Source organism: Rhincodon typus, chromosome 19 (assembly GCF_021869965.1).
Source record: "Rhincodon typus isolate 14 chromosome 19, sRhiTyp1.1, whole genome shotgun sequence".
Taxonomy (NCBI): domain Eukaryota; kingdom Metazoa; phylum Chordata; class Chondrichthyes; order Orectolobiformes; family Rhincodontidae; genus Rhincodon; species Rhincodon typus.
The window spans coordinates 51678091-51691173 of NC_063350.1; the positions used below are offsets into that span (position 1 = coordinate 51678091).

The window sequence follows — 13083 nt, forward strand, 5'->3', positions numbered from 1 at the left end:
CCCACCACACCCGGCACTTTTCCCTGCAACCGCAGGAAGTGCTACACCTGCCCCTACACCTCCCCCCTCACCCCCATCCCAGGCCCCAAGAAGTCTTTCCACATCAAGCAGATGTTCACCTACACATCTGCTAATGTGGTATACTGCATCCGCTGTTCCCGTTGTGGCCTCCTCTACATCGGGGAAACCAAGCGGAGGCTTGGGAACCACTTTGCAGAACACCTACGCGCGGTTCGCACTAAACAACTGCACCTCCCAGTCGCGAACCATTTCAACTCCCCCTCCCATTCCTCAGACGACATGTCCATCCTGGGCCTCCTGCAGTGCCACAACGATGCCACCCGAAGGTTGCAGGAACAGCAACTCATATTCCGCTTGGGAACCCTGCAGCCCAATGGTATCAACATGACTTCACAAACTTCAAAATCTCCCCTCCCGCTACCGCATCCCAAAACCAGCCCAGCTCATCCCCACCCCCCTAACCTGTCCTTCCTCCCACCTCAAGCCCCACCCACATCTCCTACCTACTAACCTCATCCTGCCCCCTTGACCTGTCCGTCCTCCCTGGACTGACCTATCCCCTCCCTACCTCCCCACCTACACTCACCTCTACTGGCTCTATCCCCGCCTCTTTGACCTGTCTGTCTCCTCTCCACCTATCTTCTCCTCTATCCGCCTCCCCCTATTTATTTCAGAACCCCCTTCCCCTCCCCCATTTCTGAAGAAGGGTCTAGGCCCGAAACATCAGCCTTCCTGCTCCTCTGATGCTGCTTGGCCTGCTGTGTTCATCCAGATCTGCACCTGGTTATCTCAGATTCTCCAGCATCTGCAGTTCCTGCTATCTCTAATGCTGAAATAGTTGTGTTGAGTTCTTTCGAAGGCAGGAACTATCTGGCTAGCACCAGTGGTAAAGGCAGCTGGCAGCCATGTTGGAGCTGCTGCCACCTTCTCAAATTGAGCAAAGAGCTCTTCAAAGGGTCAGCAGCAATGGGGATGAAAGAAGCCATTAGGTGAAGCTACATGGTTTGGACTGATGCCAGTTACAACATTAAAATTAAGTCTTACACATTTAAATTAACTAGTCAACGTCCTTGCTAGGTACACAATACAGAACACTGAAGTGAAACAGATATTTCAGTTTGCCAAACTAAAGGTCAGAGGAAAGACTGTTAGCTGGACAAGCAGTTAACAGGCTTCTAAGGAGCTTAATGGGTTGTTAATTGGTGGCCAGCAGGCTCCCTGTTCTCTCTCTGGTCCTTTGAAAATTTCAGTCTGACAGAGCGTTTAGGATCCTGAGACTACCACAGGGATTACACTGAGAGATCATGTATACAGCATGTTGCAATCCTGTGGGCACTGGAAAATCCAACCACTGTCCTGATGAAAGATTCAATTGGCGTTAAACCAATAGATCCATAATTTTCTAGTTAATCTTTTACATCCTTAAAAAGTATGATGTTATTGGCCAATTTTTAGAGAGACAATTCTTGAACTGTCTTGCAATTTTCATTATCTTCCTTTGCTGCATTTATATCTATTCCAGTCTGCGGAATCGCTACTGTTCTTTGCCTTTGTATAGACTTTTATTTTAGTTTGTACCATCTCTCAGTTCCTTTGCTAAGCAATTTGTTTAATTGCACAATAGAACTCTGGCTCTTTAAAGGCATTTCAAGTTTGTATTTTACCAAACACTTCAAACATCTCTATCTGTTAACAGTTCTTTCAATTCAACTGGTTAATTTATGCTTCATCCCACCAACATCTGACTTCTGCAAATTTCAAACCTTAATCCTGACTCATCCTTCTCTCACTCAAACCCAACATTGAGTTCAGTCAAGTTACGTTGACTATTAATAGCTGTTTCCATACTGTTACACTATTGGCTAATTCAGGCTCATTTGTTACCTTGAAATCAGAAGAAAAGAATGCTCCCCTTATTGGTTCAAGATGTCATTTGCTCCAGAAAGCATTCTCAAAAACTCTTAAGAAATTCACTACTTTTGGAACTTGAGACATGGGGCTTCTCCTAGTCGATGTGAAAATTAAAGACTGCACTTATCCAAATTATAAAATTATAGGATGATCAGAATAAGCTGCAATATCTAGTGATATCATAAATCAGAAAAGATGGAAACTGAACTTGAGCAGTTTATGAATGGCACTGGATTGCGGCAGTGGTATTTATAAAAAAAAAAGTAAATGACCACTTATGGCCCACCTCTCCTCATCTGCAGAGCTGCATCTCCAACTGTTTATGCACCTCACTTCACAGCTGCAAGCTCCAGACTGATATTGCAGCAGAGACATACATGATAAAGGCTGACATAACAAGGTGCAGAGCTGGATGAACACAGCAGGCCAGGCAGCACCAGAGGAGCAGGAAAGCCAACACTTCGGGTCTGGACCCTTCCCCAGACCCTTCTCCCTTTTCTTTGGAAGGGTCCAGACCCAAAGCATCAGCTTTCCTGCTCCTCTGATGCTGCCTGGCCTGCTGTGTTCATCCAGCTCTACACCTTGTTATCTCAGACTCCAGCATTGGCAGTTCCTACTATCTCTCATGATAAAGGCAGACTAGATCAGTCTTTAAACTGGAAAAAAGCTTCTCCAATCTCCAAGTTTACAAACTTCATTTCTTTATCATGCTGTTTGGGTGTGTAGACAGCTTTCGCCGAACTCCTGAACTCTTTCTCCTTGTATGTATTCAACGCATTTTTGCTGTGATAGTTCTTAAGGAGCTACCAATTGATCACACTCCTCACTCCTTCCCCACAATTTAGATTTTTTTCCTTTTCCTTCCAAAGGTTACTATTAGATTTGCTTTCACTACCCTTTCAAGCAATAACATTCCAGATCAAAAATTGTTGAATTAAAAAATTCTTCTAAGCCTTCACTGGTTTTTTGTCAATTTAAAATCTGCGTCCTCTTGGTTACCAACCCTGCTGTCATTTCAAACAGTTTTCCCCCAGGTACTCTATTAAAACTTAACGTAATTTTTATTGTAAAGAGGAAAATCGTATATTTTCCAGTCCTTCCAGTTAACTGAAGGCTCTCCTAGCTGCTACCTCCTAGTTAATCTTTATTTCATTCTCTCTTTGTTAGCACTGGACATCATTTCTGAAGTGTGATACCACAATTGGACATAATACTGCAGCTCAGGTTTAACAAACAATTTATAGAATATTTAACTTGTTTGGTTTTATACTTGATAGCCTTATTATTAAAAGGCAAGGAGTTAATATGTATTTGTAAAAATAAATGCATTGTAAATATTTCCAGCAATCTTCAAAAGACTGGTATGTGGTTCTTGTACCCTCTTTAAAATTGTAGCAATTTAATTTATAGTCAGTCAGTCAGTCAGTAGCACAGAACTGCAGTGTTGTTGGAAAAAAAATCAGAGACATGCTGTTGGAGCTTTTCATTGTGCACTCATCAGGACAAACACAAGAATACCAATTCACATAGGGAACAATAGTGTAATGAAGAAGGGTCACTGGAACCAAAACGATAACTCTGCTTTCTCTCCACAGATGCTGCCAGACCTGCTGAGGTTTTCAAGCAATTTCTGTTTTTGTTGATAATAATTCATACTGCATGAGAAACAAATTCATTGGTTGGTAAATGAACCGATTGCATGAGGTGTTGTCATGAAGAATTTGTCAGGGAATCTAAAGAAAATCATTCATAAGATGTGGGTGTCACAGGCTGGGCCAGCATTTATTGCCCATCCTTAATCGTCCTTGAAAAGGTGATAGTGAGATGCCTTCTTGAACCGCTGCAGTCTGTTCTTATAGGTAGACCTACAATGCATTAGGGAGGGAGTCCCAGGATTTTGACACATTGACACTGAAGGGATGATGAAAGTTTTCTAAATATGAATGCTGTGCATCTTGTTATCCCCAGGCTTTTGTCAGTCCTTTTGAAATTTGCATTATCTTCCCTGATGCAGGCCAAGTCATAAAGCCTTGATGATTTATACTGTCTCTCATTTTTCTTGCAATAATGCTTTATAAATCTTTTGTATTAAATTGTGTCGGCCATGCATCTACCCATTTCCCTTCAGTCAATGTTGTTCTGAAGTTGCTGCTAACTACCTCACTATTTATTACATATCCAAATTTTGTGACAGCTGCAAACTTTGAAAATATTCTTTCTATATATATAATGTATATATGTAAGTTTTCATTTTCTTTCTCAAAGTTCTGCCTTCTCAACAAAACTTCATCAAGGACAAACTTAGCTCAAATTGAACTGTAGGGGTTCTATTTTATTCATGTCACACCATCTGCTTAAACAGTAATTGATTACAATTATCCTACTTAGCATTTAGCTGTGCCACAAATGTTTTGGCTATAGTCCAAGTTTCACTATTTTTGTAATTCCTGTATTCGAAACTCCTAATCACATCCTTATCTTTCTTCACTTTTCACAGAGTCTGCACACACTGTTTTCTGCCCCTCTATTCTTTCAAGGTCATAACAGAATAGGCAAATCTCAAGTGTTAATGCCTACTGGTAAAAAGCAGCAGTTAATAGATTCAATAGCTTGAAAAAAATTAGAAAGTGTTGATTTGAATGGAAAAGATGGGGTTTGTGAGGTCATTCAAGCTGTACTCATGAAAGGTGAATCAAACTATTTTCCAAGTATTGGTGAAAAATAACTTTTCTTTAAGCTTGTCTTGCGAATTCATCAGGACAATTTGCAAGAAAAACAATTCAAGGGAAAACCAACAATAATGGTCCATGAGAAGAGAATGCTGATTGTGTTGGCAAGCTGACTTGGATTGGTAGAAACATTGCCATCGAGAATGCACCAGTTAATGGTGATTGACAGTTAACTGACAGGTAATTCAGGACAGCACAGTCCCAACTGGGAGAGTGAAATACCAGAACATGAGTAGTTGTTGAGACAGTTTGAGAAGGAGCTCAGGAGTTAGGTCTTCAGCAGTCATGGAATCCCTTGCAAATCTGTAGTGATATTTGGAACCCAGAGTGTCACTAATGTTGGAGGGATTGCAGAGAAATTGGTGGGATCTGTTTTGACTGTACTTTCTATTTGATGTGCTCGGATAAATGTTCACCCCAATGTATCTGCTCCTCATATTTATGTCAGGCTAATTCTGAGTGAATGTTCAAAAATAAGTATTTATTGTAGATTGACATACTTTTTCATGTCCTTACTACTTTTCCAATTCCTTCTGACTTTCTATACTCCTCTGGGCTTTCTGCAATATTGAGCTTTATTTATTTGACATAGGTTTTTTTTTGCTTTATCCTAAATGGTATGCTCTTTGACAGCCAGGGGAGGTTAGATTTGAGAGTCCCACCCTTTTGCTTTCAGGGAAAACGTTCATTCTTCATCTACTCCATTTTCTCCTGGAGTACCTCCTGTTGCTCTAACTCTGTTTCCATTCAATAGTAAATTTAGTGAAGGCAAGAAAGGTCAGGCAGCATTTGAGGAGAGAGAAACTGATTTAATATTTTATGTCAGTGACCTTCTGATCCCTGTCCAGTGCGGACAATGCAGACACTAGGCAAAGGCAGAATCAGGTGTCACTGTAAATATCTAAATGGTTGATCTGCTAACACCAAGGATCAAAACTTGTCATTGAGCAGTATGGCAAGGTCTTAGACAGCAACTAGATTGTATGGCTGTATGTGCAAATTCAGGAGAGGAAAGAATGACCTGATGTGATTTGATGTGATGGCAGAAAACTGACAAAATCCAGGAAAGAGCACATGCCAAAAACAAGTCCTATAGCAAATCAGCCTAAGGCCCTTTAAATGTGAGGTGCTGTGCAGAGCCACAAAAGGACTAACATTCCAAATATTACCTGACATGCCGTGTCTATTACCTACCCCTGAAGGTTCTGTTCCTGTGCTGTATTGTGCTTTGTTCTATTTCTGTCAGCTTAAATCTATTTGGATGTCAGAATGCAAGTTTTATATCTCTGTATATATTGTAGACTGTATTACTATATACTATTAGAACAGTAAAGTTTATTGTTATTTGTTCAAGACCATGGAATCTTGTGACTTTACTCACTCAACAAGTACCTTGAATCTCATACGTTGGCCCCAATCTGGATTGTAATGCAAATTAACTGGCCTGTTCGTATGTTCACTGTCATCAGTAGTGGGGGTTTGCTCCTTTCCTGTTAAACCTTACTTCAAACAGTCATCGTCGAGTTGTTTGGTAACACATAACTTGAGCATTGCGGAAAGAAAAGACCAACCTTTATATCTTACACTCATCAGGACAATTCACAAGAATAACTTGTAAAGGAGAAACAATATTAATACTGTATGAGAGGAGAGAGTTGATTGCTTGGCAAGTCAACTCTAATTAGTACAGCCATTGCCATGGAGAATGCACTAGTTAGATGACAATTTGTTTAAATTTTAAACGAGGCAGGTGGATCCTGATCGGTTAAAGTATTGCCCTAATAAGTGTTTTTGTTGAATTTAAACAGGCAATCTATGTGTCCATGTTCCTTCTGTATGCAAAGAACAGGGTGCTGTGTATTATTATATTTAGCTTCCTGTACTTAATACGGGTACCACGCAGCAAGCCAGAATAAAAATCCCAAACTGGTTGTCAGTATAATTCTTTGCACACAGGATTATTCAAAAATTGTCCAATCCAGCACAACCTGCAAGCATTACCATCAAGTCAAGGAATCAACCCTGATTCAGTGGAGAGTGCAGGAGCACAGGAGCACATCAAGGAGCAGCATAAGGCATGCCTAAAATATGAGGTGTCAACTTGGTGAAGCTACCAAACAGGACTACTTGCGCGCCAAACAGCATAAGCAACAAGTGATAGACAGAGCTAAGCCATTCCACAATCAACAGATCAGATCAAACTTCTGCAGTCATGCCACATCCAGTCGTGAATAGTGGTGGTCAATTAAACACCTCACTGGAGGACAAGGCTCCACAATATCCCCATCCTCAATGATGGAAGAGCCCAGCACATCAGTGCAGAAGATATGGCTGAAGCATTCACAGTAATCTTCATCTAGAAGTGCCGAGTGGATGATCCATCTCAGCCTCCTCTAGTGGTCTCCAGCATTACAGATACCAGTGTTCAGCCAATTCAATTCAGTCCACGTGATACTAAGAAACAGTTGGAGGCACTAGATACTACAAAGACCATGGGGCCCACAAAATTCCAGCAACAGTACCGAAGACTTGTGCTCCAGAACTTGCCACTCCCCTAGCCAAGTTCTCCCAGTACAGTTACAACACTAGCATCTACCAACAAGGTGGAAAATTGCCCAAGTATGTCTTGTACTCAAAAAGCAGGACAAATCCAACCCAGTCAATTTTAGCCCCATCAGTCTACTCTCGATCATCAGTAAAGTGATGGAAGGTGTTATCAACAGTGCTATCAAGCAGCACCTGCTCAGCAATAAGCTGCTCACTGATGCCCAGTTTGGGTTCTGCCAGGGCCACTCAGCTCCTGATCTCATTACAGCCTTGGATCAAACATGGACAAAAGATCTGAATTCCAGAGGTGAGGTCAGAGTGACAAACATTCACATCAAGGCCTCATTAAATTAGTGTGGCATTAAGGAGCCTTGGCAAAACTGGAATCAATGCATACCAGTGGCAAATTGTCTGCTGATTAGTGTCATACCTAGCACATAGGAAGACGTTTGTGCTTGTTGGAGGTCAGTTCAGCTCCAGGACATCTTTGCAGCAGTTCCTCAGGGTAGTGTCCTAGGCCCAACCATCTTCAGTTGCTTCATCAACGTTTCCTCCAATCAGAAAGTCAGATGTTCACTAACGACTGCAGAATGTCCAGTACCGTTTGCAGCTCCTCAGATCCTGATGCAGTCCATGTTCAAATGCAACAAAATCTGAACAATAGCCAGGCTTGGGCTGACAAGGGGCAAGTAACATTCGTGCCACATAAATGTCTGGCAATAACCATGTCAATGAAGAAGCAACCTAACCACTGTCCCTTGACATTCAATTGTGTTCCCATCATAGAATGCCCCACTACCAACATCCTGGGGGTTATCATTGACCAAAAACTCAATTCAATTTGCCACATAAACACAGTGGCTACAAGAGCAGGTCAGAGGCTAGGATTACTGCAGCGAGTAACTCACCTTCTGACTCCCCAGAGTCTGTCCACCATCGACAAGGCACAAGTCAGGAGTGTGATGGAATACTCCCCCCATTTGTCTGGATGAGTGCAGCTCCAACAACACTCAGGAAGCTTGACACCACCTAGGACAAAGCAGCCTATTTGATTGGCACTACATCCACAAATATCCACTCCCTCCAACACTGAAACTCTGTAGCAGCAGTCTGCACCATCTACAAGATCCACTGCAGAAATTCACCAGATATCCTCTGACAGCACCCTCCAAACCTATGACCATTTCCATCTAGAAGGACAGGGGCAGCAGATACATGGGAGCACCACCACCTGCAAGTTCCCCTCCAAGTCACTCACCACCTGACTTGGAAATATATCCTTGTTCCTTCACAGTTGTTCAGTCAAAATCCTGGAACTCCCTCCTAAAGGCATTGTGGGTCAACCCGCAGCATGTGGGCTGCAGAAGTTCAAGAAGGTAGCTCATCGCCACCTTCTCAAGGGCAACTAGGGATGGGCAATTAAACGCTGGCCCAACTAGCGATGCCCACATCCCACGAATGAATTTAAAAAGAAATCACAGAATCAAATCAAATGTTGGACAAAGTGTTTTGAGTTTTGTAAACATTTATTGGTTGGGTACGGTTAGTATCTTTACTGTTGTGATGAGTTGAAGGGATTTGCTGTTTCATACAATCTCCCAGTGTTTGGGATGCATACCTGGCATCACACCAATACTGAAATTCATATACCACAGCACTCATCTGGGACAGGCAGATACCTTTTAAGTGTTGTAATTGTTCTCACCTCCATCACTTCTTCTGGCAGCTCGTTTGATATACACACCACCCTCTGTATGAAAAGCTTGTTCCTCAGGTCCCTTTTAAATATTTCTCCTCTCACCTTAGACCTCTAGTTTGGACTCCTCTACCCTGGGAAAAAGACCTTGGCTATTTACCCTATCCATGCCTGTTATGAATTTATATATATAGGTTACTGCTCAGCCTCTCATGCTCCAGGGAAAGAAACCTCAGCCTATTCAGCCTCTCCCTATAGCTCAAACCCCCCAATCCCAGCAACATCCTTATCAATCTTTTCTGAACCCTTTCAAGTTTAACAACATCTTTCCTATAGCAGGGAGACCAGAATGGTACACACAGTATTCGAAAAATGGCCTTACCAATGACCTGTACATCCGCAACATGATGTCCCAACTCCTATACTCAATATACTGACCAATGAAGGCAAGCATGCCAGATCTTTCAGAGATAGCAAGAACTGCAGATGCTGGAGTCAGAGACAACACAGTGTGGAGCTGGAGGAACACAGCAGGCCAGGCAGCATCAGAGGAGCAGGAAAGCTGACGTCTCGGGTCAGGACCCTTCTTCAGAAATGGGGAGGGGGAAAAGGACCTGGGAAATAAAGAGAGAGAGGAGGGGTGGGGCTGGAGAAGGTAGGTGGGATGGTGATAGGTGAGTGCAGGTAGGGAGTGGTGGGGATTGGTCAGTGGGATGGGAGGGGTGGATAGGTGGGAGAGAAGGTGGAAAAGGTTGTGTCAGGTCAAGGAGGTGGGGATGATAGGGAGCGTTGGACATGGGATGAGGCTGGGAGTGGGGAGATTTTAAAACTGGTTTTAAAACTAAATCTTTATTGCCTGTTGGCAGTTTCCTGTTAATGGTGAACACTGACCATGTTATTACTGCACAACAGCAGTGTGAAAAGCAGGTTTTACCTGTTGCTTTAATGTTTTAATCTTCCAGGGTAATCCAAGCTAATCTGTGCACTTCTCTGGGCCAAATGTGACATCCCTCGGTCCATTCATTAGTTTGCATAATATACAGTGAGAAATGATCTGATCAGGGTAACCATCATCCCACAGGATGTAACTCAAAAAGACGTAGGGGTGCAGGTGCATAGTTCCTTAAAAATGTAGTCACAAGTAGTCAGGACAATGAAGGTGGTGTTTGGCACGCTTGCCTTCATTGGTCAGTGCAATAAGTATACAAGTTGGGACGTCATGTTGTGGATGTACAGGACATTGGTGAGGCCATTTTTGGAATACTGCATTCAATTCTGGTCTCCCTGCTTTAGGAAAGATGTTGTTAAACTTGGAAGGTTTTAGAAAAGATTTGCAAGGATGTCGCCAGAATTGGAGGGTTTGAGCTATAGGGACAGGCTGGGGATATTTTCCCTGGAGCATCAGGGGCTGAGGGGTGACTTTATTGAGGTTTTTAAATTCATGAGGGGCATGGATAGGGTAAATAGCCAAGGTCTTTTTCCTAGGGTAGGGGAGTCCAAAACTAGACGGCATACGAATAAGATGAAAGGGGAAAGATTTAGAAGGGATCTGAGCAGCAACTTTTCACGCAGAGGGTGGCGTGTGTATAGACAAGCTGCCAGAGGAGTGGTGGAAGTGGGTACAATTAAATATTTAAAAGACATCTGGATGGGTACATGAATAGGAAGGGTTTAAAGGGATATGGGCCATATGTTGGCAAATGGGACAAGATCAGTTTAGGATATCTGGTCAGCGCAGATGAATTGGACTGAAGGGTCTTGTTTCCACGCTGTACAACTCTGATTCCATAAGTGTATAACTCAACAAAATAGGTGATAGCCATTCTGTGGTTGATTTCTCAGGGAATAGCTTATACTAAGCAGAGAAAACTTGCCTGGTTTAAAATTTAAGCAAAGTTTGGCAGTTAACTGTCAGTCATCATCTAACTGGTGCATTCTCCATGACAATGTTTGTACCAGAGTCCACTTGCCAAGTAATGAGCACTCTTCTTTCATACAGTATTAATATTACTTTTCCTTTACATTGCTTTCTTGTGAATGCTCCTGATGTACGCAAGACAAAAAGCGTTGACAAAATGTACTTTTGTCAGCAGTACTCAAGTGATAATTTACCTCATATTTGTTAGGGGCGATGAAGTTCAGGGCCTCATCAGGATCATGAAGGATAGAGAAAGCCAACTCTTGAACTTCCTGTAAAAATAGGAAAGAAAACATCTAACATGAAGTGCAAAAATGAGATGGCTTCCATTTACGAATTCTGTAGTTGCTGTTTTATGATACTCAAATAGGTTATATTGTGGATCTCAGTTTCTCCAATAGACATTTTCCACAAACTAATACACATCCCAGTTATAATATCAGACTTAAAGAAGTCCTCATTACATGACAAACAGAATGCAAACCTCTAGAAGGTTCATAAGCTATTTAAAAATGATTATGATCCAACGTGATGATATTACTGGGCAAGTCAGATCACAGAATGAAACCTGGCTTGACAGATTTTTTTTCTTTAAAAAAAGAGGTTGCAGATAGTTAATGTGGTGGTTTGCCTCTGAAATGCATTCACATGTGGCTGCAGATGTCCTTTTACAAACGGCATGTTTACAACACAGATAAGGAAGAAAAAACAAATCAAGCTAAATAGAGAATAAATGTACAAGACAATTTTTAAAAATCTTGAAGCAGAAAAATCTAAGGACCTTCAGTTTCTCAATTGGATAACTTGCGAAGTTCTATTCAAACTCTCCTGGCCTAGAAACTTTACAAATGATCATTTCTGCTGAGATCACTGGCTTCCTTGAACTGAACTGTTCATCCAGCCCTGCACCTTGTTGTCTTGGAAAAACTCCTACCAGGAGGGAAAAATAAAACTCGTTTCTGAACTCAATCGAAAACAAAATAAATAACCTTAAATTTGTTTAGTCTACCTGTCATAGACTCAACAGCATGAACATCTTTCTGTCAACGCCACAGGGGTCTAAGCAATGTTGGACTTGGGCAACTGTTCATAAATAACATGGTGACCTTTTAAAAAAGCAATAATCAAAATCCACGTGCCTCTCTTTTTAAAACAATCAAGTTCCAAAGTGATAGTATTGTATGACTTTTTATCTTTTATTACAGGTGTCACACTAGGACTCATGAAACTATGTATTTATAAACTGTGGCAGAAGTAAAGCTCAGTCTCACTACAAGCAAATCTCCAATACATATTTTGAATATGAAAATTTCACAGACCAGTATATTGCAAATTAATACATAAGTACAGGTATATGTACACATACACTATCGATTCACATTGTAAATACACACGCACACATAAAGATGAAAATAGTGTGTATGGAAAATGAAAAAGATTTGGGAGTCTTGATTGACAATTTACTGACACCAATTATTAAAAGGTTTAATGCTCAGCTGAAGTTGTCTGGTCGTTCTGCCACTCTGTAAACCATTGGTGCAACTGTAGTTGGATTACAGTGTACAGTTCTGTCACGATGGTACAGGAAGGATATTGCAGTTATTGATAGGATACAGAAGACAGAGTAACCAGAATGACTGACAGGTTGGAGGGACTGGATCCCGAAGAATTACATGAATTAGACATGATTTCATTGGGAGGAGAAGGCAGCAGGGTGATATAATTACCATTTCCTGGATTTTAAAGGGATGAGATGATACAGACCATAAACAGCCACTTCATCTCATCCAGTAAAACCACAAAGATAGGGGAAAGGGTGCACAGAGGGTTTGGAATTGAAAACTAATCTGTGGAAATAACAGTTTCCAGAAGGTGACAGTGGAAAGTAGTTAGTATAATTTTAATCAAAGACAAAAGAGACAAGAGATGAAGGAAGCAAGGAAAAGGAGACTTTCATTTCTACACAGTGTGGAGCTGGAGGAACACAGCAGGCCAGGCAGCATCAGAGGAGCAGTCAAGTTGACGTTTCAGGTCACGACCCTTCTTCAAAAATGGGCAGGGGGATGGGACTTGGGAAATAAATAGAGAGGGGAGGGGTGGAGCTGGAGAAGGTACGTGGGATGGTGATAGGTGAGTGCAGGTAGGGAGTGGTGGGGATTGGTCAGTGGGATGGGTGGGGTGGATAGGTGGGACAGAAGGTGGACAGGTTGTGTCTGGTCAAGGAGGTGGGGATGGGGTGGGGGTGGGGGTGGGGGAGGGGG

The 13083-nt window shown here is 42.0% G+C and overlaps 1 protein-coding gene across 1 annotated transcript in view; it reads right to left on the bottom strand.

Moving 5' to 3' along the window:
* Positions 1-13083, bottom strand: part of LOC109916283 (engulfment and cell motility protein 2) — a 125492-nt gene that overhangs the window by 6921 nt on the left and 105488 nt on the right. The window contains exon 19 of the mRNA XM_048608518.1: positions 11017-11094. Within this exon, the coding sequence (XP_048464475.1) occupies positions 11017-11094 (78 nt within the window). The remainder of the gene's footprint in view (positions 1-11016; positions 11095-13083) is intronic.